General features: G+C 38.7%; 1 protein-coding gene and 1 pseudogene across 4 annotated transcripts; both read right to left on the bottom strand.

The window, feature by feature from the left end:
- Positions 1-535: 535 nt before the first annotated feature.
- Positions 536-21202, bottom strand: LOC125201583 (protein SPIRRIG-like). Of its 4 annotated transcripts, XM_048099756.2 has the most exons (19): positions 20524-21202; positions 17794-17863; positions 17591-17676; positions 17005-17140; positions 16860-16916; positions 16170-16343; positions 14766-14957; positions 14578-14643; positions 13269-13383; positions 11825-12990; positions 10519-11218; positions 10332-10434; positions 9131-10233; positions 7354-9004; positions 4156-7203; positions 2959-3267; positions 2496-2802; positions 2254-2400; positions 536-2115 (listed from the first exon to the last, which is right to left on the bottom strand). In XM_048099756.2, exons 1-19 carry the CDS (start codon positions 20718-20720, stop codon positions 937-939), a joined length of 10806 nt encoding a protein of 3601 aa, XP_047955713.1. In that variant the 5' UTR covers positions 20721-21202; the 3' UTR covers positions 536-936. The 4 variants fall into 4 exon arrangements, with proteins under 4 accessions (XP_047955713.1, XP_047955714.1, XP_047955715.1 ...); XM_048099757.2 differs by lacking the exons at positions 17591-17676; positions 17794-17863; positions 20524-21202 and having other exon boundaries at positions 16170-16254; positions 17005-17131; XM_048099758.2 differs by lacking the exons at positions 17591-17676; positions 17794-17863; positions 20524-21202 and having other exon boundaries at positions 16170-16254; positions 16860-16926; positions 17005-17130.
- A 1671-nt stretch (positions 21203-22873) lies between these two features.
- LOC148932680 (secreted RxLR effector protein 161 pseudogene) lies at positions 22874-23599 on the bottom strand (annotated as a pseudogene).
- Between the last annotated feature and the right edge of the window lie 1253 nt (positions 23600-24852).

The following is a 24852-nucleotide window of genomic DNA, read 5'->3' on the forward strand; positions in this document are numbered from 1 at the left end:
AAAATCGGGTTTGGGTACCCGCGGGTACCCGTTTCGACACCCCTAATCGGTATAGTGTATTAAAAATATCAACATAATGATATAAATATTTCAACATATGTACACAAAAATTTCAACCCAGTTTTATTGATATAGGACATGGATTATATTAAAACATTTAGATGCATATATTGATATAAAATCTGTTTATCAACCTACATGAAAGTTGAAATAAAAATTAATAAAATTACATCATTCAATCATCATCGAACATATGCAATTGAGAACTCGTTAAAATCCTTAAAAAATTACCTTTAATTTGATACATTTTTTATATGAAAAAGCAATAATTTAAATAGAGAGTTACATAAATTTAAAGTTTTAAAATGATTTTAAAGAGAGAGAAAGTAGATAATTTTAACTACTACATATAAGAATATATTTCATCCACTAAATTTTCTAATCTAATGACTAAAAATTAGTCTTAGTTTTGAATTGCTAATTCTATAATGAAATATACATAAAGCGAAAGATTTTGAGTTTGAGTTCAGTGACACACTCTTAAAAGTTTATACTCCATTTATTTACCAATAAAAAAAGGTTAGAGAGACGTATATATATATATTACTATACGAACCGGCCAAGGTTCATTTTCATCTCGAATTACAGAAAAATTTGCTACAATTATGATATCTGTACAAGATAATTTTACAGTGTCAAAAACCACACACCTTCACGCAGAAAAGCCCCACTCTTGTTGCAACCCACCTCCACCACCCTCCGACCATGTCGCCACGTCTCAGAGGTTGAGCTCTCCTTCATCCTTGCAGCACACCAGCAATGCCAATCTCGGTTTGTTCTTCCTCGCCTAAGACATTCCAGTACACCCACCCCATCTGCCTGCAAACCAAAGGAGGCAACTGAGAAGATTTCGCCCGCCACCACTCGCTTGCTCCATCACCCATGGTTCATCAAGGATCTCAAGCTCTCCTCGGGTAACGTCCATGAAACAAGGTGGCCTCCCGAATCCCCACTCAATAACTGTTTTAGGTCGCTCGACAGGTGAAGGGCCGTCACCGGGAATTTGTGGGACTTCAACACCTTGTGTAGGATTAGCCGATACTCGGGAACTTTACTTCCAAGTCCCAGACCAGCTCCGGGGCTAGTATTTTGTTTGGCTTGGCTCGACTCCTCGCTGGAAGAGTGAACCATCTTCCAGACTTTGACTGCACCACTTTGGTGGCCAGATGCATACCACTGTTTATCTATACAATCTGAGAAAGTGCTACCTGTGAGGGAGAGGATCGAATCGGATGGGAGTTGTGAGGTGTTCACCACTGCAAGGCAATCGCCATTGATGCTCCAAACAGCGAGCATCACGCCTGCTGCAGTCAAAATTTCTCCAGTCAGGTCATTCACGTAGATTGCTGACACCGGTGAAGGAAACTCGGGCAGCTGCCTCACGAAAACCAAAGAGCTCAGATCCCATATTATTACTGAGCAATCCTCAGACCCGCTCACGATCATCATGTAAGGCTGGCTAACGTGAAGGCAGGTGATTTTACCAGTATGACCACAAAGAGCCTTCTCCAACTGTAGGCGTTGAACTACACGAGGTCCATCTTTAACAAGTCTCCATACGCAGACCAGGCCGTCATCAGCCCCGGTAACCAAACTTTGACCATCATGGGTCACACCAACACATTGAATTTGGTTACCCCCATGAAGATTTTCGTGAGTAGAAAGAACCCGTTCTTGATCATAGGTTACGAATCTCAAGCTCCGATCAGGAAAACCCCATGCGACATTTTTAGAAAATGTTCTTGGTTTTAGCAAATTATTTGGACCAGCAGTGAGAATCTTGTCGCCAAAATTCACAATTTGGGATATAGGAGACGAGCTCTTGCAAATCTCACGAGGAACAAGATGCTCAGAATGCCGAAGTGGGTGAGGGAGATTCCTTTTATCCGTTCGTCTCTTGACATGGGGCTTCAAGAAGAGCTGTTTAGGTGTTTGTCCAAAGTGATTTATCTGTGCTAGTATTGAAGCTTTCATAGCAGGATCTGCAACTGAATCGATGTCAACACTGCCTTCGTATGTATAATGGTAGAAGACATTAACAGCTTCTTCAGCAGCCTGGGAAACAAACATCATCAGTTTGAAGAAAAACCATAAATATATGAATACAACATAAATACCCAAACAGCAACGTTAATATGAAATTCACTATCCTATATTTCAGCATAATCATGGAGAATATTCTAGGATACTCACTTTCCCTCTCTGTCTATATCCAAAAATAAGATCTATCCAGTGATGCAGATGCTCTGAAATGTAGTCAGACTCCAAAGCTTCCCTATGCTTCCTGATGAACTCCCTAGCACTGCCCTTGGCCCATGGTGGCAAAACAACATCGCCAACCTGTACAATATTCAAATTCAAATATAAACTAATGCAGGGGAAAATGTCAAATTGGGGAACCAACCCCTCCAACATTTTGAAATACTTCCATGTACCTTCTCTCCTGATTGTTTCTTGCCAAAGTCAAGCTTGAACGTGTTCTCCAAGAATTCGGGCATATAGAAGAACTCTGGAATTAGTTCCTTGACATCAGAAGTGTTGCCTTTTCCAGCAGCACTCAACCATGTATCCTGTATACTATTGAAAAGACGATCAGCATGGTCAAATTGTCCACCCTGCAATTTTTGGTTCTCCATGCTGAAGGGAGGCAGGCGTAGGAGGTAGAAGAGAACTATCCCCGCGCTAGAATAATGAGAACCATAATGAAATTTGGGGACCTCTGGATCATCCCAGCTATCGTATCTGTATGTGACATGAGAGAGAGAGAGAGAGAGAGAGAGAGAGAGAGCATATTAGAAAAAATATTATTTATATTTCAAGAATGGGAAAGAGGAGTGGGAAATGAAGATAGAGGACAACGAGATTGGGGAGTAAACAATTAATAAAAGCACTGTCAACCTCTTCTTGAACTCCTCTTCTCCTTCTAATGATTGGCAACCTATTGGTTTATCAAGTTTCCGGAAGGTTTTTGGATCTGAGAAATTAAGAGTTTCACTCTCATAATCTGCCAGCACCCACGGAAACACAGGATACTGCGTAAGATCACTGTATCCACGGCCAGCGAGTGTGTTGAGATGCATAATGTACTGAAAATTGCTAATTTCTCCATTTTGCCATCTCTTGGAGAAGGACTTCGCCATAACCTTGAAAAGACGGCTACCTTCTTTGCTATCTTGTTTGGTTGATCCAGAGATTGTGGAATCTAACCTGTAAATTATATATGTCCTGAATGTTAGCTCAAACTTTGTTATTGAGGATAGTACGCATAACAGCACCATTAATGATTAGTAAATATCTATTCATATAATATAACCAAAAAACATTACATAAAAGTTGTTTCAGACAAGCTGAGAGTAAGTAACTAAATGAAGAGGCTTACAATTATGAGAAATCGCCAAACAAAGTAGAAGTAAAATCATTTTAGCCAATATATATAGCAGGATACTTTTAGACAGTGATATCAATAAACAGAGTATTAAGTAAATAGGCATCACCGTTCCCAGAGTACTGTAACCAGGCATATATCCTAGTAAATACTTTTTGTTAGAATCAAATTGGGCATGGGAGAACTAATTCCTGGAAAAGAGCATATCCAGCAAGATTTTCTGAAGGAAATCAAATCCATAGGGCCATAATTGTATTTCTATCCATACAGCCACCAATTCAGTAAAGAATAATCAGAAGCATTCTCTAGAGAGCCAAAGCCAATACAGCTCCAAACTTTTTAAATTTCTTTGCAAGGCAGTGTCAGTGAGAATATTTAATGATCTAACCTATAACAAAATATCTAACGATCCATGCTCTGGTTAACAAAGTCTATGGTCACAATAAAATACACATCTCCAGAAGTCATACAAAAAAGTCTAACAACTGATTAAACTATTTTTCTTAATGTTGTTGTAAGATAGAGTAAAAACTTACCTTCAATACCCTTCTAAAATATATCAGTATATACAAACATAATGGACCCATAGCTGGTCAAAAGTTATAGTAACAATGTAACATAATCAACAGACTGACAATAGATGCAGTAATGAAAATCCAGGTAAAAAGTGAAGTACGAAGCCACCAAGCCAGAAAAGCTAAATAACTTACATGCTGTTCCTAGGTAGATTCATGGCCACCAGATTTTTGAAAACTTCTTCTCGTTCTTTTTTGTGGAAAACCAATAGGTCATTGCAACCATCCATGCTAAAAATCTCAATAGCAACCGGCCGTAGCTGATAATCACGCTTTAGAAGCTCATGGACACTATCAAGCTTCCACATATGCCAAAGATGAGGCACATTACCACTACTACCCAGTTTTTCCTTCCCCCAGGCACCACCATTGAATGCCCAGGCCCTAGCCCCAGCATAGGCTTTTGCAGTAGCACTCCACGACATAGTGGATTTGGAATGAGAATCCATGCAAATGGATAAGTCTTTCTTTACACCCAAAGCCTGGTCAATGACGGAAAGGTCATCTTCACTCTCTTTTTCACGTATACACCCAGAATCATCAATATAAAAGTTCTCAATGACATACAGGGACTGTTCTCCTATTAGAAATATGCCATCATGTTTGTCAAGGCCTACAACCCTTTCACAATTGTACTTATACTTGATCCTCTCGCAAGGTTCTAGATAAGGTCTGATCAAGTATTCACCATTATCATTTAGTTCTTTATCTGATTTATCCTCTGCCACTCTGACATCATCAATTCTTGCAGAAGAAGATTGCCTTGGGGAGCCTAAATCAGACTTTCCCGGAACACTTTCAGCTCTTTGAGTGGATCCAGCACTTGACTTGACACCATATTCAGTATCTGAATGCAGACTTGCTTCATTTATGCTACTCTCTCGATCATCGTTCCATCCAACTCCAGAAAAAGCTATATCCCCCGCATCTTCTGATTCTCTGAAAGTTGATGCATCATATAATTCAGAACTAAAAGATTCATCGTTTGGCTTGGAAGCTAATAGATTGAAAAAGGAATCTGATTCAGTATCAGAGGCATGATCTTCATCTTCAATTTTCTCCTTGGACAGTTCTCCTTCCCCTAACAGAAATTTTCCATTCAGAACATTTTCAAATGTATCAATCTTCAGTTTACACCGTTCAAGCTTTTTCCGCATCCTATATGGACCTTCAATGGGGCAAAGATACCACTCAGGCTCCTCCTCATTGATAGAAGATCTGCGGATCGGAAATATTCCTCGCTCATGTACAAGTTGTTGGAGGTGAGTTTGCCACTCGCTTTCAGCATGAAGCACCCATCCATATTTATCCTGACGGATAACTCGCAACTCAGTAGCCATGGCATCACGAACCAATTCAAGTGCAATTCTCCGTTCATTGACCTGCTCCCAATGTTTATGCTCCATTTTTGATGTGTCCCTTGTTTTTTTTTCCATATCTCTTTTACGGCGACTATCCATGTCCTTTATCCTAACTCCAGGAAACTTTGCTGACCCTGTAATATATTGCACCCACATAATGACAGCACACTGTTCCAACACTTTATTAACAACTGACTGAGAACTATGAAACCAATCAAAAAATCCAGATAAGTTTCCAGTCAAAAGATTATCGAAACCACCATGCAAAACATCGAATGAAGATCCTTGATTAGGTTTGGAAACAAAAAATTCTTCAAGTGCAGCCCTTCGTTGTACCAAAAGATACTTGAGAATATCAACAGCTGCATTTTGGACATTCTGTCTATGATCGTGGAGAAGGGATATCAAATTTATACAGAGACAACAATTCAGATCGGTCTCAAGATTACTGGGAGAAAATATTATTCTCCTGTGAGCAACCAGTAACTGCAACAAGGTGAAAACATTAACCCCTTCTTCCACTGGTGATGTGTAAACAGACAATATTTTCTTGGGCTCGTTCATCAGACCCAGACGTGAAAGAAGATCATCTTCCCCTATGGTGAGTAAAAACGATGGAAGGAAACAGAACAGTATCATACGATTTGTATTCTTAAAGAGAGCATGTATGTAAGTATCAAGTTGTCTGCTTCCTCTTCCAATGGAAAGGAGCCTGCCCGCTGGAATTGTTTCTTCAATCCGTCCGTCTTTATTTGCCAACTGCAACATGGATAACAAAAACTCCAGAGTCTTCAATACACTAGCTGGCTGAGGAAAAGCTCCCATGTATACACGATCCACTATCATCCAAGACAGTGCATCCAGGTTTAAGGACCACCTGGTTTTATCTAACTTCTTCTCATCTTCCTCATCATCACGTAAGAGGCGTCTCTCAAGAAAGTTCATTAATCTAGTAAGGCATAAGCCCTGAAAAACTAAAACAGATTCAGCGTCAGCATATTGAGGTACATTTTCCAGCACAGTCTCAACAACTGATGCAGCTTTCATTTGCTCAGTAACAAAATCAGCAAGAACTTCCGCTACAAAATCTAAAACTGCAGTGGCACCAGCGGAACATGGACCACCTCCATAGCCACAATCATCCACTTCCAGCAGAAGCATTGGACTGATCGCAAACATGTTTCTACTAGGTTTAGTATGATCAGAAGGCCTTAAGTCTGGAGTGTGATTGCCATCATTCAATGATACAATAGAATCCATGGATTGCGCGGACTGGGATTTCAGATTATTTCGACTGGAACTCCCAAGCCAAGATGTCAAAGCTAAAACTGGAGAAGAAGAGGTCGGTGAGATCAAAGAATTACAATTTTCAGGCATGACAGGAGATTCCAGCATAGTGGAAGACAGAGTACTGTGCAAATCCTTTTGATGACTAGGATCAGATGTGCTTTTTTTATCATGAAAACTGAACTCATTGCTGCCAGAAGTGGCATGGGATGCCAGCTCAACTGCTTCAACGTCAAAATTCCTTGCAGCTTGTGTGTCTTCTTTCACTGGCTGGTATTGTGTTTCTACGATATCAATATCTGGTTTTTCACTAGCCACATTATTTGGGGAAACAGGAATATCGTCTGAACTAGCACTAACATTCCCCTGGGCAAAGCTCCCTATACTAATAGAGGTCTTTGCCGAAAGTTCCTGTTCTTGAGGCAAGCTAGAGAAAGTATTATGGGAGCTACAGCTATCCTCTTCACCATCATTCAAATTCTTGTCTTCAGTTTTTACAGAGAGTTCCTTGGCCATCCTCACAGCATGCGCAGCCCTGGATTTACAAAGAGAAACTTAGTTAAACAAATAAATCAACTAAAGCCACAATAAGTTGATGATCCCATATACAACATGCATCAAATGTAATTAATAGCTGCATATTATTGGTTATGTTAGAGGGTATGTATGAAAATATGTCTCTGACCTGACACAGGAAAAATAGAGGTCAATGCAGCTTTCAAGAAACTCCATACGTCTGCAGCCAACAGAAAAAGGAAGACATATTTTTGCAAGATCAACCATGAATCTGAGAACTGAAGTGGCAGCAGCAGGCGCTGATGCCTCTCCACCCATCAAGCGAGCAGCATAAGTTTTGTGCATAAGGGCTTCACCTTGGAGCTCCCCAGATATATCTACATGCTCATCCGTGAGTTCTGCTACAAGGCTAGTACCAACATGAGAAAGATTGCCAGTTTGATAGGCAAGTGTTGATTGGTTGCATAACCTATCAAATGTTGATTTTGCCATTGCAATAACAGATTCCAGAAGTTCTACAAATTTCAACTCTACGTAGCTACTGTCACTTGGAATGAGTGCATGAAAATCAAGCATACGTACTTCTGGTAATCTCGGATATACAGGCTTCCCAAATATCAGACAAAACAAAATGTAATATATATCAGGAGAATCGTAGAAACTAGGAAGCACTCTTGCTAAACCTTGATAACCTCCACTGGAGCGAAATTTAAGTGCAAATGTAGGAGATGATGTCAGAGACACACCCAGAAGGGTCGTGATCCACCTTATACTGGTAGGATGAACAGCTTCATCAAGAAAATAAGTGATTAATTTCGACGAAACCATTCTATGCCACTGCTCAAGTAACTCCTCTGAATGAATTGTCACCTGAAGATCAATTAGCATCTCAAGTAACATGTTTCTTACAATGATAGGCTTCCCCATTGCTTCTCGCATAATATGATTACGAGATGTTAGGTCAGGAGGATCGAATGTCATAATCATGAATCTCACAACTAGCTCCAGTTCAGACGGAAGAAACCCGTCCTCCAAAATGACACCCAGCAGAACAACTAATTTTTCTAACACTGGTACTTCAACGTCACCCCTCTGCAGGGTAACCAGCAAATGCTGAACAAGATTAATTCTGCGAAGAATTGTCAGATTGTGATTTCTGTACCAATGCATGGAGACAAGATGTTCAAGAAATCCAAGTAAAGAAATTTGGATTGGGACTGGAGCTCTCACCCAAAGGGTCCAATCCAACAACACATGCTCAACCATATCAGCATTAGACAGAACAATGCAATTGGATGTCTCTGTCTGCATATATGTACTTTCCAACTCCGATATATGACTAAATGAATCCTTTGTTGCAGAAAAATCATCAATATACCCTGGAGACCCAACTGATGAAAATTCATCATGAAACTTTGATAAAGTATTATCTTCAAAGCTGGACTCATTAATGATGCCTGCAGGTGAGAGGTTATTATGCACTGTTTCAATTTTTCTTGGTTCGGAGAATGAAGCCTCACATGCGGCAATTTGGAAGAAGATCTCAAGTGAATGCATGTCAAACAATGACATTCTGCGCTGAAGAAAAAGAGCTAGCAAGTGGTATCCCCGGTACTTCTGCATGTCTCTAACATTCTGAGGATTCTGATGAAGAGCACATGCAAGCAATGTCAACGACATGTGAAGCATGTCCCTTGTTTCAGCAGCTTCAACAAGTGCAAGTACAACAGCCATGCCACCAATGGGGCGTATAGTATCACCTATGACAGATTGCTTACAAACATATATATCTCCAACAAGTCTGCCAAAGCGTGGTATCCCTGATAGGAATCCAAAAAAAACAATGTTAAAAAACTTTAGTATAAATAAAAGCAACAGTATATTAGAAATGATTGGACATGCCATGTGATCTAACAAAGGAATTAAACAGTTAAAAAGTCACTCACCCCCTATAGGAGAAGCAGCAACTGAAAGAGGATCGACTAGATTGAGCATGGATAAAGTTCCAGATGCTCGGAACATTTCTGTACTCGTCCCATCAAATGCAAATATCAGTTTTTTACCCCACAAGTGCAGTGATAAATTTCCCAATTTATCAGAATCCCAAACAATTCCACTTTGATCCAATTTAATTACGCCTTGTTTGCCAGCATTGCCAGGCTTTTGCACGTTAGCAGTCAGAGACAAGTCTGTGTCTAAAGAATCTAAGATAGCCATACTGCCCCCTCCACATGCCTGATTTGGAACAAATTGCAACAGGTTGCTATCCTGGAAAAGTCCTCTGTATCCCCTTCCAAGAATGTACATAAAACATATGGAACCTGGTGAGAGTGCCTCTTCAAAAAGGTAGCAAGATCTGAGTTTCCATGACAAATCATTAGCCTTTGCACAGGCAACTGGTGTCCCAATATTTACCTGTAGAGACTTACCCACAGGAGAGGGAGAGTATCCAAGTTTTCCAGTGTGCCTCAGTTTTCCATTAACATATACATAAGCTACACTAGCTTGGAACAGACCAGCCAAAGCATTTGGTTTGTTATGCACAATTGCAAGATGATGCCACCTACCCTCTTCCATTTCAATCCCAGAAAAAGTCAAGGAGGAAGTGTTACTTGTCGCAAGAGTTATAAGTCCATCATCCTGCAAAAGTACTTCTGCATAAAAAGTACTTCCATTTTCAACAGACCCAACAGAGAATATTCGAAGAACTTGCTGTCCTATTGATGAGGTGCGCCTTCTAGAATATCCAGCTTTAGGAGCTTCACTCTCCTTTGCTGATGATTTTAGAAGATTTCGAAATTGAAACCAGCAAACAAAAGAATAACCAGCAGCCGGAGGCCATGACCTTTCCCCTAATGGCACTTGAATGGAAGCATGTCCAGTCTTGCTCATGTCCAACTCCACAAAAGGTGCAAGAGATACGTCGTCTGAGCCCATATCCTCTAGAAGGATTAATCTCTCCATCATTTCAACGAGACAACAACCAGAACTTTCTACTCTCATTTGAAATATATACCTGATAAGAATTCTAAGTTCTGGTACTGATAGCCTGTCAATCAAAATTTTGCAACCGCAGGTTAATAAAGTTTGTTATACAATGACCTAACAGAAATACAGATGCATGCCCAAATTAGTCATTGGCATTACCTATAGGCACCAAGAACTTCAACAATCTTCAAAGAATGAGAAACCAAAGGAGAAGCACTTGAAATGAAGGGGTAAATTGTCTCCAAGAGAAGCTGCACACAACCTAGCAGCAGAGGAACAAAATTAGTGCATGTGACACTACAATCAGCAGAATAACGGATTCAAACTTGACTTAGCGGATTCGCACCTACAGATGTGAGGTTTTCTTTGTTGAAGGAGCTGCCACAAGCAAGTTTTTGAATAAGGTTAAGCAATTCCAGTTGCACCTTTGGAGTGAACAGCAATAAGGCGCGTATGAGCACTCTGATAGCAGCAGCATTGTACACACGTTCCTTGTCAGGGACGAAAGAACCTGATGGTGTAATCAAAGGAAAACTAGCTGTTTCATTTTGCATCTCGCTAGTTACTGCTGCTGCATCTGATGTTAAAAATGGTGGGAGAACTAACTCTACAGCAAGTTCAAGAAACAATTGTATGACTTGCCGTTCATAGTCAACACAAATGAGTCCAGAATCACATAAAAGATCAGAAATGGTATGTGATGCCACTATTGTGTGCAGTTTCATCCGATTCACCGAGTTACCAGAAACCCCTGCTGTCACGGCACGCATCATATATGTAAACACCTTGGCACTTAAAGATATTGCTGGCTGGATTTTCTGTTCACCGTCATTCTGAAATGTGTGAAGTGTGGTTAATATAAGAGAAAACCCAGTTGCTTCACCAAAAACCCTCTGAGCGGAGCCATTAACTCCTAATATGCGCCATAACGTTCCAAAAGCATCACATTTTGCATCATCCCGAAGTGTGTATTGGGATCCCGAATCACTTGTAACCATTCCACTTTTCAAAATTTCAATTACGGTACCCAATTCTTCCGGATGAGCCTGACAGAGAATGGAAAAAATGTCAAATTAATACAGTAGACTAAACTAATTAAAAAAAGCACATTGGTTTCTTGAAATATGATTCATTTGGATCATATCATACGACAAATAATTACTGCAAGCATTAGAGATGACTTATTACAACATGACCAAGACATTATAATGCCTTGACACCAATGAACTTTCAGAAAACGCCATCCACGAGCAGCCATGAATCTCAATGAATGCTTTCAACCCTGGCTCAACATAAGGAAATGAAAACATAGTGATTTTTTAACAATGTAAGAATGTCGTGATGGATATACGGTTATCTTTGAGGAAAACCCTATGCCATAATTATACTAATATGAGCGGTCAATATAGCTAAAAGTCAATTTTCCTTTACACTCACCAAAACACCACTGCAAATAATAAACAAGCACGTGGATACAGAAGATGTGTCCCATTAACTATTTTACACTTTGAACATATCAAAATACATAATTTAACTTGGGGAAGGACATTTGTTATCTAAGTTTAACAATAGAGACAAGAATTTCATCAAAGTTTGAAACTAAACCAACAAGGTACTAAAAGATTAGAAGAATGAAAAAAGAACTTCCTCACCTGTTTAACATCCTCAACAATCAAACATGACAATACTCTCAGGGCACCAGGGCGGTGTACATCAGAGGCCAAAAGAGGAAGTATAATAGAGACCCCATTAGCAGAACGAAATGATGCTTGATTAGCTTCTGTTTTCTTTAGCAACGAGACCAAACAATCCCAAGCGGCAGTGATTGTCCCCTTTACCTCAAAAAGAGAGAATTTCCCAGAACCAGATTCTAAGGGTTTTGGAGAAGAAAGAATTGCACCCTTGCTATCCAAGTCCTTCTTGAAGCAGCTTGGGCTAGTATTTCTCTCCAGTTGACCATGGACACCAGCTAGCTGCTCGGCCCCTAAGAAAAATTTATGCTGCTTCAGATCATCCAATAGAAACTCCATCATACCAAATTCTCTAAGGATCTTCTTGTACTGTTGATCAAATGATAAGAGTTTCACGAGAAAGGACAGAATTGTATGATTCAATTCAGCAGATTTTTGTTGCTGCAATAAGCAGCAAAGTGAAAGCAACTCTTGTTCAGGGATGATATTCACTACAGTAACAGCATATTCAAGAATTTTCAAGATTATCTCTTGTAGAGACAAAGGGAAACAAGTCATATTTTGGATCAAGAGGGGAACAGTTCTCAATTGCTGACACAACTTGTAGTTTTCAGGATGACCTGAGAATATCTTAAAAATTCTATTCAATACTTCGGTCTGCAGTTCTGTACTTTCTGCTTTAATTATAATGTCCTGCAGCATTTGTACGGCTTCTAAATCTCCTACTTGGCCTTCGTCCTTCTTCCAAATGTCATCCACTGGTCTATCACTAGATGATGTATGGCCTTTGCCATGCCCATTCGGCTTTATATTAGAACTTTTTGAAGCTTTTATTCCAGATATTTCTGAAACATCTGAGGGACCTATCTGGGCGAAATTAATAATGACATCAAGGAGTCTACAAAGCGTTGGTGAGAGACTGTGTGGCGAGTTCTTTAATCCTATATCTTCGGTTGAGCTCTTCCCCTCCCCTCCCTCATCTGCAAGTAAACTGGCTGAATCTTCAGATGTAATGGAATAGAAAGTCTGGCCAGATCTGTTTTTTGACAGAGTCAAGGCAAAATGAACCAGGAACTGGTAGCCATGAGCATTGTGAATATCCTCTCTGAGTCTGATACCACCAGCCTCTGCACAAAATAAAAAATGAAAAATGATAATAAAAGTGAAGAAAATTAAATCCAAGTCAATTGAGAAATTCGGTGTACGCGTCGGACTCAATGATAACAAGTTGGGCCACACTACACTTCTCACTAAAAAAAAGTACACTAGTCCATAATCATTTTTTTATAAAGCAAGCAAACCATGTTTTGGATAATTCAAAAAATGCAGCTTTTCAGATTATAATTAAGAAGAAAAAAGTATTTTATGTTCATTTCAGTTTTTAATATAATGTATACAACCTTACCAGGTCTGTAAGATAATTCAACACATTCAAGGAGCAAGTCTACAATGCCCATAGTGTAGGCCGGATCCCCACAATCAGGGTTGTAATCCTTCACGGCCATCAGAAGAACTTTAATCTGCCAAAAAGAAAGAAAAGAAGCAGCTCTATAATCAAAACTAGGTTATATATCATTAAGGGAGTCAATAAAAGAGTTGACAAAAAGAAGCAAATCAGCTTAGAACAACATTTGGATTAAATTTAGCAACATTTTGGTATTCCCTTCACATGTATACCAACTCTGCCATAAACAAGTTGGTGCCTGCAGTCATTTTATAATTGCAACAGCAATGGCTCAGCATACAGCCGAATTAGGTATAATACGAAAAATATCAAAACTCTTGTCCACATATTTGAAAATTTACATATGTAGACTGTAGAGGGAGGAAGTCTGGTCATATTAGTATTAGGTGGTAGTGCTTCCCGTCGGAATATAAACTATAAAGCCATAATCATCACAATCTTTACGGAAATAGCATAATTATATAATATCCAAAGAAAAGATTCATTATTTATTTATATATATATATATATATATATATATATATAGGCTTGTGTTAAAATGACAACACCTCTTAAAGTGACACCGTGACACCACATATACAACAATATTATAAACGTTACACAACAATATTACAAACGCTACACAGCAATATAGATTGTTGTATATAGTGTGTCGGATATTGCTGGCCGAGAAAAATTGTTGTATAAGGTGTAGCATATTGCTGGCCGTCTTTTTGGATTTTTTTTTTTTTTGCCATGTGACAGCTTATTATTCGTCCATGTGTACATATGATTGGCTAGGAATGGTGGTATGATGTTATTTTAAGAGGTGGTGGCACCCTAACACTCCCCTATATATATATATATATATATAGGTCATTAATACCCCAGAGCATTAATTAATTATCATTTGCTGTCGTTTTACAACAGAAAAGTTATTCCTACAATTTGATAAAGTAGATAGACAAAAAAGAATATAGTTGTCAAAATTTCATTGTGTGATGGAACTAATTCAAGAGATTATCAATTCAAACTGGCCCCAAAAAGATCAAAATTAACTGGTTAACTCTCACAAACTAATTCAAGAGACTACCAATTCTCAGTAATTAAAAAGTTTTAACAAACAAACAATGAAAATTATTTCAAGGATAATACAATAATTACACCCTCTTATGTCTTTATAACTCAACAAACACAAAGACATAATATGATCGACGAACAAAAGGAAAATGGTGCGTGTTCAGGATAGATTGGGTTCCAATATATATACCAGATGATACTTGCGTATGTACTTGGCAGTGCAACCATTGTCATTGGCCAAAAGAAGACTGAGGATCTGCAACAATAAGCAAGTGAGTCATCAGTTGACTAATTTGGGCAGAATGAAGGTCATGCTTCAAGATGTTTTATGTACAAAAACCAGTCGTTGTTCCAACACCAGATGAAGTATTCTGTTACCTGCATGGCATGTCTGTGAAGCTGAATGGCATGCAAAGGAACTAGACCTTCTTTGAATTGAGAAAACACCACCAAAGAACCATTGGCAACCATGTTAAACAGTAATTGAAGTGAGTTATCTTCTATCAGACTTTGAGCAGCAGAAGGATGGCTAGCCAATGCTTTCATAATATGTACAACACTGCCTTCAACCTGACCAAAAAGTTTGACAAAGTAAGATATCTCATAAATAAAAGGCCTTGTATATTAAGCAACAAGATAACCAGGAAACCAAATACCCAGTTAGTGGATTTCTGATAATACTTTGACACATAGAGTGATGAGAAATCTAATATTTTGGATACTGAGCATCAAATTACAGAACCAAATAAATGTAGTGGAAAACAAGGGGCACCACAGCATAAATATTGATTTTGTCGGCAACAATGACACACAATTCAAAGAATCAACAAATGAACATGCAGAAAAAAGGGGGAAATCACAATTTGTTCTACTGCTACGAACATAAAGAACAAAAGCAAACTACGGGCACTGCAGTATATAATAAGAGTAAAGCAAATCAGATGAAATTCTTCTTTACTAAGCATTATAACCCAATTACAGACATCATATGAGAAAATAGAAATGAAAAGCAATCATATTGGTTATTCAGGCCCTAAAGGTTGAGCAACAACGCCCAGCATGGTGAAGATTATGACATCAGAAAAAAGAAAGAGCTTTATAAGGAATGTTCCAACTCATGCAGCTTCATTTGAAAGTTATTTAGGTATTACTTAGTATAAGATGACATCTTATGACATTGATTCTTATCAAACTTGCATTTGACTTAATCAAAAGATTCAAGACTAGATTCTATGGCACATAACTGCTCTCACCATGATGAGACACACGAGTCGCATACTTTTCATAACTATGCTGAGCAGTTTGCAAAAATGACATAGATATAGTAGTTAGTTTTAATGTAGATTCATTCACTCATATTTTTATTTTATTCTCCTTAAAAGGGAATAGTCAACAGCTTGTGTTCCTGTAATTTGCCTGAGAAAAACTTGAACTTATCTGAAAAAACAATCATCTGATTTCTAGTTAAAAGTAATATATGTGGATTTCAATTAAGAATAAAATTGTCATAGAACAGAGAAAGTTAAATATTCAACATGCAGGAGGTACTTTACAGTTTCAACAGAATGGAGAAGGTTATTAGCCCCTAGTGAAGACAAGATTTCTTGGAACTTATAACAGCACAGCTAACAAATGAACTTAGAAAACCACTATCATTACTTCACTAGTGCATGCTAAAGAAAAAAAAATGTAAATGGAGTCGCATAGCACTTCAAAATTCAATTATAAAGTAATTCTTTAAACTAAATAAAAATACAAAAATAAAACGGTGGAAAAAACAACCTCAAGCTTGCGAGCAGGTCTGGTTTCATCATTTTTTTCAACAAATGTTGACAAGGCTTCACTGTGACTTGGCTTTTTAAAATGACTGTCACCATCAGGAGCAAGAAGAGCATTTAGGACATGAATAAGACAGCAAAAGATCCCAGAATCAAGAAATGATTGTTTATCAACTGGCTGCAATCCAAAAATCATCAAAAGCATGAGTAACAAACAAGTAGACTTATAAAGATAACAATAAACAAAGTCCACTTTTTGCACAAGTAAATATAACCCAAAGCCTATCTTCAGTCACGTAATTCAGTGGGAAACATGGGAAAAGTTTACACTCCATTAACATATATTAAAGCCTAATTCGCCACATACAGAATACACAAACTGACATTGGCTATTTGATATCAATGTCATGAATGGAGCCATAACAATTATGTATCAGATTTTATTCAGGTCTTCATCCAAAAGAATGGGAACTGATTAAATTTGACAAGTTGCCTGGAGTGCAAAATCTTGACAATTTTGAAAATGGAATATTTACCCAGGTTCTTTAATTCTTTTACAATATCCATGTAACTTGTGTCAACTTAAGACACAGAAATCATGAATTTGACTTATCCTAAATATTCAAATGAAGCATCAAAGAGAGTAAAACCCAAACTATTTAATTGAACTCTCCATATGGGTCAGTGAACAAACCCCCGATACAAGGACTTCCACTGCATGTAATAGATTTGCACCAGGTGCAATGCCATCCTGCAGTGAACTATGGGCATAAGTTGTGATTGAAGAACATGGCCCACAAAAATAGGAATACCTTATATATGTAAACGTCTGAAAATACCTTCGTAATTTCTGAGAGATATAATAAAACTTTCTCAGCTTCCAAAGCTCTTGTTTTACTGCTAAGCTTCAGCTTGTCTATATCAGTAACAAAAGCCCTTCCCACAACAAACGAAAAAATGTGTGTCTCTACCAATCTGTATTAATTGCAGCCCAGATATCAAATATAAACATCATCCAGGCCTCAAAAGTTAAACTCTAAGAGCAAGAGAAAAAAAAATGTAGTGGATAAGATACATAGTGATTTATCGTATTAATTTAGTATATAGTGCATCTCCAGGAATTATGTAAACAGTTAGAGAAGGTAACAAACATGTCTTATATAATATTACTGACAGATTTCGGAAGTAGTTTCTATGGTGTGTTGATTTCATGTTCCTATAGTATCAGTCCCGTAGGAGTGTTCCATTTAAACTTTCTAGAATATATAAACCAAACTTCTGTTGAAGTCAGTTCTTCAAAAAGCTAGAATAAATTGGCAGCAACGCAATATTTAGCATATCCAGATAGTAGATATCTGCATCCAGTCAAATGCATTTGAAATGTATTTACATGAAAATAAAGTGAAGAAGAAAAGTCTCTCTTACATGGAAAATAAATGGGCGACATTTTTGTGTTCTCTCTCTAGTCTACAAAAAAATTCTACAGTCCAAGTCAAGGCCCTCTCCTTCTCCTGAGACAGAAAATGAAATGATGAATATATCAACAGCATTGATAGCATTAGTATTTGCAGCAGTAAAACACAACCAAAATAAATAGAGATTGAGACATCCTATGACATGTGACACACCTTTTCAGAATTGGAGGAACGGAACTCTTCCCAGCATCTCTTGAAATCCAATTCCAGTTCATCTTTGTCTCTGATTAAAAGAAAGAAAAACTCAGCAAGAATTTTATCCCTTTCTTCTATTCACACAGCCAAGTATGAAACAAACAGACTCAAAAAAAAAAATAGTAAGGGAAACAATGTGGAGGCTTTAGAAGAATAAATATAGTATAAGAGGAATACAGTATGAAAAAAAAAACTACCAGAGGAAACAAAAATGTAGTAATAAACACTCTTCTTAATATTTGGAACTTAAATTTCCAGTTTTCAATCAACCACTATTCCATCTAGTACCTCAAAAATCAACTAAAGCCAGAACTTAAGACTTGAGAGTACCAAATATTAGATTCATGAAAACATTAAGCTCCATTGTGGAATAATGTCAAACATAAACTATTAACTTGATCTTCAATCTCTTCAACATGATTCTTTAACTTGTCAAATATTTCATGGACAGTGGTTCCCAAATAATCTGCTATCATACCAAATTTCAAAGAACACAACCTTCTTCTTGAACTAGGTAGGGACTATAGCATCACTGGCTCTTTCAATACTCTACCCCACAAACAGAGTATAAATATGTGATCTTGATCCTCTAAGTATATGAGTGTAAAGATGTCACCTAACCAATATCACATGTATTACATTCTGGATCCATCAAAATCAGTTTCATAAAGGAAAATCACAACCTGATATAAGGGATACCTACAGAAAGGCATACAAAAGGAACCTGGATGCTCCCCCACAGTTGATCCTCTACCCCTTCTATCACTCTCACTCCCCTAAGCCTCCAATGCCAGTTAGCAAATCATATATCTCAGCATCCTTACAATGCATTAGAAGTTAAAAAGTTTAGGGAATGGGGAATGCAAAATGGTACTCCCTCAGTCCCACTAAAGATGGCCCACTTTCCTTTTTGGGTTTGTCCCATCCAAGATGACCCATTACTTTAAATGGAAACACCTTTATCTCTACTTCATTCTCTCTCTAACTTTACTCTCTCCATTTAACACACAAAATAATACTGCATAAAACTCCGTGCCACCCAAGGAATGGGTCATCTTCCTTGGGACGGAGGGAGTATTAGAAAATAGACAACTGGTTCAAGGTTTAGTGATATAAAAGGTATAAAGAAGGAAATGATTTGGAAAATGACGTTTCCTCTCTATGCTTAAAATCCCAAGTAGTTCGGAAGTTCCTTCCATCACATAGAACCAATCATAACATGGGTCTCCATGGATGGTAGGCCACGCTGTATACAGGAGATCTGGTTGAGGCCCGGAAAGAGTTTGTCTAGTCTCTAGAGATCTATGAAGTGGAGAAGAATGCAAACTGGCAACCCCTCAATTTGAAGGAGGATAGTTGATTTTGGAGGGAAACTATCAGTCCTATGTCAAAAGAGAGGAGCACTTTCAATTGTATGATCGTATCATCTTGATGATAACTTTAAAGTATAATCCAGACTGCTCCTCCCACCTATGATGCAGGACCCACATCTAGTGTAAACTTTGAATTGGACCAAACACTTCAAAACATCATAAGGTTTCATCTTTTGAACCGCACAGCTGATACTGATAGGATAAATTACATAGGCTAAACCACAGAGCGAATGAACCCTGCTAATATGATAGCTGGACCTTGCTGAAGTTTCATAGGTTCATCAAAAGTTCTTGAATATTGGACCGATGGTGATAACAGCTATTAATCTAGAGAATTATTTCCACAATTGGCTAGAGAGCAGGTTGCTGCACCTCACTAATGAATGCTTAATAGGAGCATGAACGTACAAGAATCGCAGATTGAAGCCCATAACCTCCAAGAAAAATAGGTTCATCAAGTCAAACATAAGAAGATTATTCTTAACATTTTCTAAGTCGTTTTATCACCATCAAAATCTAGATACATCTGGGAGCTACACAGAGATTATACATATTCACTCAGCTACATATTCCTTAAGAATCTACAACCTTCTTTTTTATTGAATATACTACAGTAAATACCAAAATATGTAATACAAAAAACCATGAATATGACAAGGAGAAAGGTTATACATGCTCTTTTCGGAGCCATAAATACTGCAATATAAAAGTTCAATGCATACCGGAAAGGCTCGCATCTAAAGCTGCCAATCATGCAATGCAGTTCTCTGTATGGAATTAAATTCACAATGGAAACAAAGAAATATCTCTAGTACGATTTCCAATACATTAATGTTTAAATCCAAAGTTTATCCTCTGCCACTGATTGGTGATGAACATATTTGTTTGCTAACTGAAACCATAACAAAGCCGATAGTGGATAGTAGTCGATGCAATTTTAAAAAATCACCATCTCTTTCATTAAAGATGAAATGGTGTCCGGACCTCTCTCTCCAATTTAATCCAAGCATGTGGATTAAGTTTAACAACTAAACAAGTACTTCAATCTCTACACACTAAAAATAACAGGTCACATTTAGTACACTGGTTAAGCGGTTTATCTCATCAACAACAAATAGACTCAAAATACAATCCAAAAAGAAATTTGAAAGAGGTATTCAGCCCATTATAGCGTATTACTCTAAACACCTAAAAATGTGTTGGTAGCTCACAATACTGCAGTTGATTTAGATCATTTTGGCAACAACATAAAACGGAGGGAGAAAAAGAAAAGTAAGAGCTCGGTCAAAGTTCCTTGGTTGAATAAAAATCGAACCTTGAAGGCAATGACGAAAAGTCTGGGGTGGTCGGCGACAAATCGTTAGCATTGGTGCTGATTCTATCTCTCGGGGGCGGCGGAGACGGAGTTGTTGGGGCCGACGGCGGAGGCGGGGAAAGACCAACTTTTTCCTTGAAGTCTTTAAGCAATGATACCCATTTCATCGCTTTCTTTCCACTTGAATTTCCAAACATATGTCTCAACTAAATGGAACAGATGAACAATACAGCAGCTCTCTCATCCGTGAGCCAAGATTTAAATTTTAGTACGAAACATCAACAATCAGATCTCAATTGTATGAAGAAGGATCTCCCAGCTCATCCCACAGATTTATTTACTCGAACAAATAAAAGATTCGACACTGCCAAAAACAAAATGTGATCAACTGGAGTCGGAGTAGGGATTAAGAGCGGCAGGATCTGTAGAAACAGAGGTATGTATGTATATATTAACAGAAGAAAAAAATACTATACTATAATCTATAAAGTGGAAGGGAGCAATAGAAAATGGCAGTCAAACAATTTTCTTAGAGATTATCGAGGCGGTCTTGAATCTTAGATTTTGCCCTAGAAATTGGGAGTTGAAAGCAAAAGAGAAGAAGAAAAGAAAATGGCAGCGTGTTTTCTGTATTGATTCCTGACGGATTCTCGCGCTCGTTTCTCACTGTGTATCAATAAGTTTCTTTATCTCTATAAACACCATAGTCATAATGTATTCTTAACCCTTACTTCTAAAATTTCCACGTAGGCAGCTTAGATCAACATTTATAAATATGCCACGTGGCTTTATGGAGATCAAACCCCTAGAGTGACGCTGTTATTTTAGAGTTTTTAGAGCATTAGTATCTCTCAATCGTCTCATCCTGACCTCTAGCCTTTGCCGTCTTGGTCAAATCGGATGATGTCGTAAACCGGTTTTGAAACCCCTGCACCAGCTCCTTGGCTTGCGACCTCCTCCCTGACCTCGGATTTGGTAAAAACGGGGTCGGATTGTCCGACACCGCCACTTGACGAGTAATTTGCTCTCACTGTGTGCTTCATGCATTTGGAGCTCGAGTATGTGATCGACTGGGTGCCACCAGCACACTTATCAATGCCTCAAACCCTCTCCCAAGTATTGACATACTTGAGGAGCCTCCTGACTGCTTGTTAGTAGATCAACACCGCCAACTTCAGAAGGTTGGCGTCATTGGCTTCGTTGCGGTACCGCCTTTCTTTATTGTTGTATATGTTGGCGAATCTTTGGATTTTTCTGGACTCACTCGCTTGAAATGACTCCGCATCTTCAAATTGTGACGGGGGAGTTATTTCCGACCTCGTATCGTTATAGTTACCCTCTCAAAAAAACTTACTCGTTTGTTGGTTTTTCCACGATCGGATCTTCCGAAGTGGCGACCACACCTCGAACACTTTCTCAGTCTAGAGGTGGAGTAAGGATGACGGGGATCAGAATTAACTCCTCGGCCGGTCTCCAAAGTTTGCTCCCGAATTCCATCTGGAGTTTGCTCGTTAGTCAAAGGAATTTGAGACAACGATTGTGTGTGGTAGTAGGGCATCGACTCGTGGGGGACATTATAAGCCATGTGTGACATGTAAGGTTGATAGACCTCCTCAGTTGAATGACGGGGCCTCTGGTTGTAGGGTGTCGTCGAGCCTTGGGTCTCGGAGTTGGATATGTATTAGAGTAAATATTAAAAATAATTCATTATTAAATATTATCCACTAAAATAAAAAATATATAGTTAAATGGTGCATAGTTATGACTTATGAAAGTACCCTTTAGCCATAGCCATCCTTATTTTATCGACATTCACAATCCATTTATGCATTGGCCTAGGAAATTGATTATTGTCATTTGTCAATTTTAGTACTGTTTTTAGATAAGCTCCAAGAGGAAAGAAACAAAATCATAATAACGTGAAATATTGTTTCTACTCTCTTATAGTACTATAAATCATAAATCTGTCGATTTTAATTTCATAACAATGTTGTTTTGCCTTTAAGGCGAAGTATTAGCCGAATAAATTGTTTCTATTTTTGATACTCTATTTTTTCATTTCTAATTGTCATATTCATCTTATGTTGCCTACACAAAATTAATTCAAATCCACCATTGGCGCAAATTAGATAGGAGTATTAATGTTAAACGAAAGAGTTGGTAATCTGTATCATTCTTATTCATTGTAATTAGACGATAGAGATTACAAGGATATATAGGCTACACAATATCTACATATGGTAAACCTAATTTACAATAATTACTCCTCTATTTTAGGCTGAATATACTCCCATATCTTCACATGATTTCTTGTAATATCTTCTAATATCTTCTAACACTCCCCCTCAAGCTATGTAACGGGATTGCCGATACTTAGCTTGCACAATACATCTTGAAATGACTTCGAGTTCACTGCCTTTGTCAATATATCAGCCAATTGATCTTCAGATTTAACATAAGGCATTTCCACTATCTTTGCTTCAATGTTTTCCTTTATGAAGTGTCGGTCTACTTCCACGTGTTTCGTTCTGTCATGCTGCACCGGGTTTTCTGAGATACTAATAGCCGCCTTGTTGTCACAGAACAGTCTGCATGGATGGGTCATCCGAAGGCCTAGTTCTGTCATCACTCTTCTTAGCCACAATATCTCTGTCAGCCCACTCTTAATCCCTCTGAATTCTGCCTCGGCACTTGAGAGGGCTACCACCTTCTGCTTCTTGCTCTTCCATGTTACAAGATTTCCTCCTACAAAGGTGAAATACCCGGCAGCCGATTTTCGGTCATTTGGGTTGCCTGCCCAGTCTGCATCAGTAAAATCGTGTATCTCCATGTGCCCGTGTTTCTTGAACATAAGCCCATGCTCCGCGGTTCCTTTCAAGTATCGAACAATCCTTAGAACTGCTTCCCAATGCTCTTCCTGCGGTGCATGCATGAACTGGCTTACCACCCCGACTGAGTAAGCAATATCTGGTCTAGTATGAGAAAGATAGATCAGCTTCCCAACTAGCCGCTGGTACCTCCCCCTTTCCGCCTGTTTTGCACCTTCCTTTATATGCAGTCCATGGTTTTGAACCATAGGGGTGTCTACTGGTTTACAATCGATCATCCCAATTTCTGCCAATAAGTCTAGTATATACTTCTTCTGATTTATAAAGATTCATTTCTTCGATCTAAGTACCTCTATTCCCAAGAAGTATTTGAGAAGGCCTAGATCATTCATTTCAAACTCCTGAAAAAGATTCTTCCTCAATTAAGCTATCTCATCCTCATCATCTCTCGTAATGATCATGTCGTCTACATAGATAATCAAACATGTGATCTTCCCATTCTTCTTCTTAAGAAAGAGAGTGTGGTCTGAATTACTTTGTTTATAGTCATACTTCTTCATCACCTCAGTAAATCTTCCAAACCATGCTCTTGGAGATTGTTTTAGTCCATACAGTGTCTTCTGGAGTCGACAGACCTCCCCTGCGCCGAACTCACCAGCAAACCCGGGTGGGGGTTCCATGTATACAGGTTTCGGCAGTTCTCCATGTAGAAAAGCATTAGTCACATCGAACTGGTGTAGTGGCCAATCTTTGTTTGCCGCGACTGAAAACAATACTCTTACAGTGTTGATCTTCGCTACGGGTGAGAAGGTCTCGGCGTAATCGACTCCATACGTCTGAGTGTACCCCTTTGCCACTAATCGTGCTTTGTATCTTTCAATTGTACCATCTGGTCTTCTTTTGATTGTGAATACCCATCTGCATCCGACAGTCTTCACTCCTTCCGGTAATTTCCCTTTCACCCATGTATTGTTCTTCATAAGTGCCTTCATCTCAATAAGCATCGCTTCTCTCCATTTTTTATGTTTCATTGCCTCTTCTGCTGACTGTGGAATTTCCTCTTCCTCATATAGTGCAGCCTCGAATGCCCGTGCCATTTTAGTCAGATTCCCCTGCACAAAATTTGCTACTCCATAACGGCTTTTCTTCCCAATCTTCTCAGGGGAGTAACGTTTGGGAGGAACTCCCCTTGTAATCCGATGAGGAAGTATGTATCGCCCCGTGTCACCATCAACTGTGTTATCCTCGCCCAAGGGCTCTGTATTGGCAGATTCAGTGATAACCGAATTCTCAACTAGACTCGGTTTAGGAATTACCTCGGATATCGTCGGAGGGGGATTCCCTGGGCTTGGATGAGATGACTCTTGTGGTGAGACGTGCTCGGCGGCAGTGACGACCTCTGGTTCTGTTAGATCCTCAATCGAGGAGCTTGGCACTGGCACAACCCAACTTAGGTAGTCCATTGTACTACCTGGATCACTCTCCCCCTGACTACTAAGGT

Source organism: Salvia hispanica, chromosome 2 (assembly GCF_029641045.1).
Source record: "Salvia hispanica isolate PSC_SH4W2 chromosome 2, Shi_PSC_v1, whole genome shotgun sequence".
NCBI lineage: Eukaryota > Viridiplantae > Streptophyta > Magnoliopsida > Lamiales > Lamiaceae > Salvia > Salvia hispanica.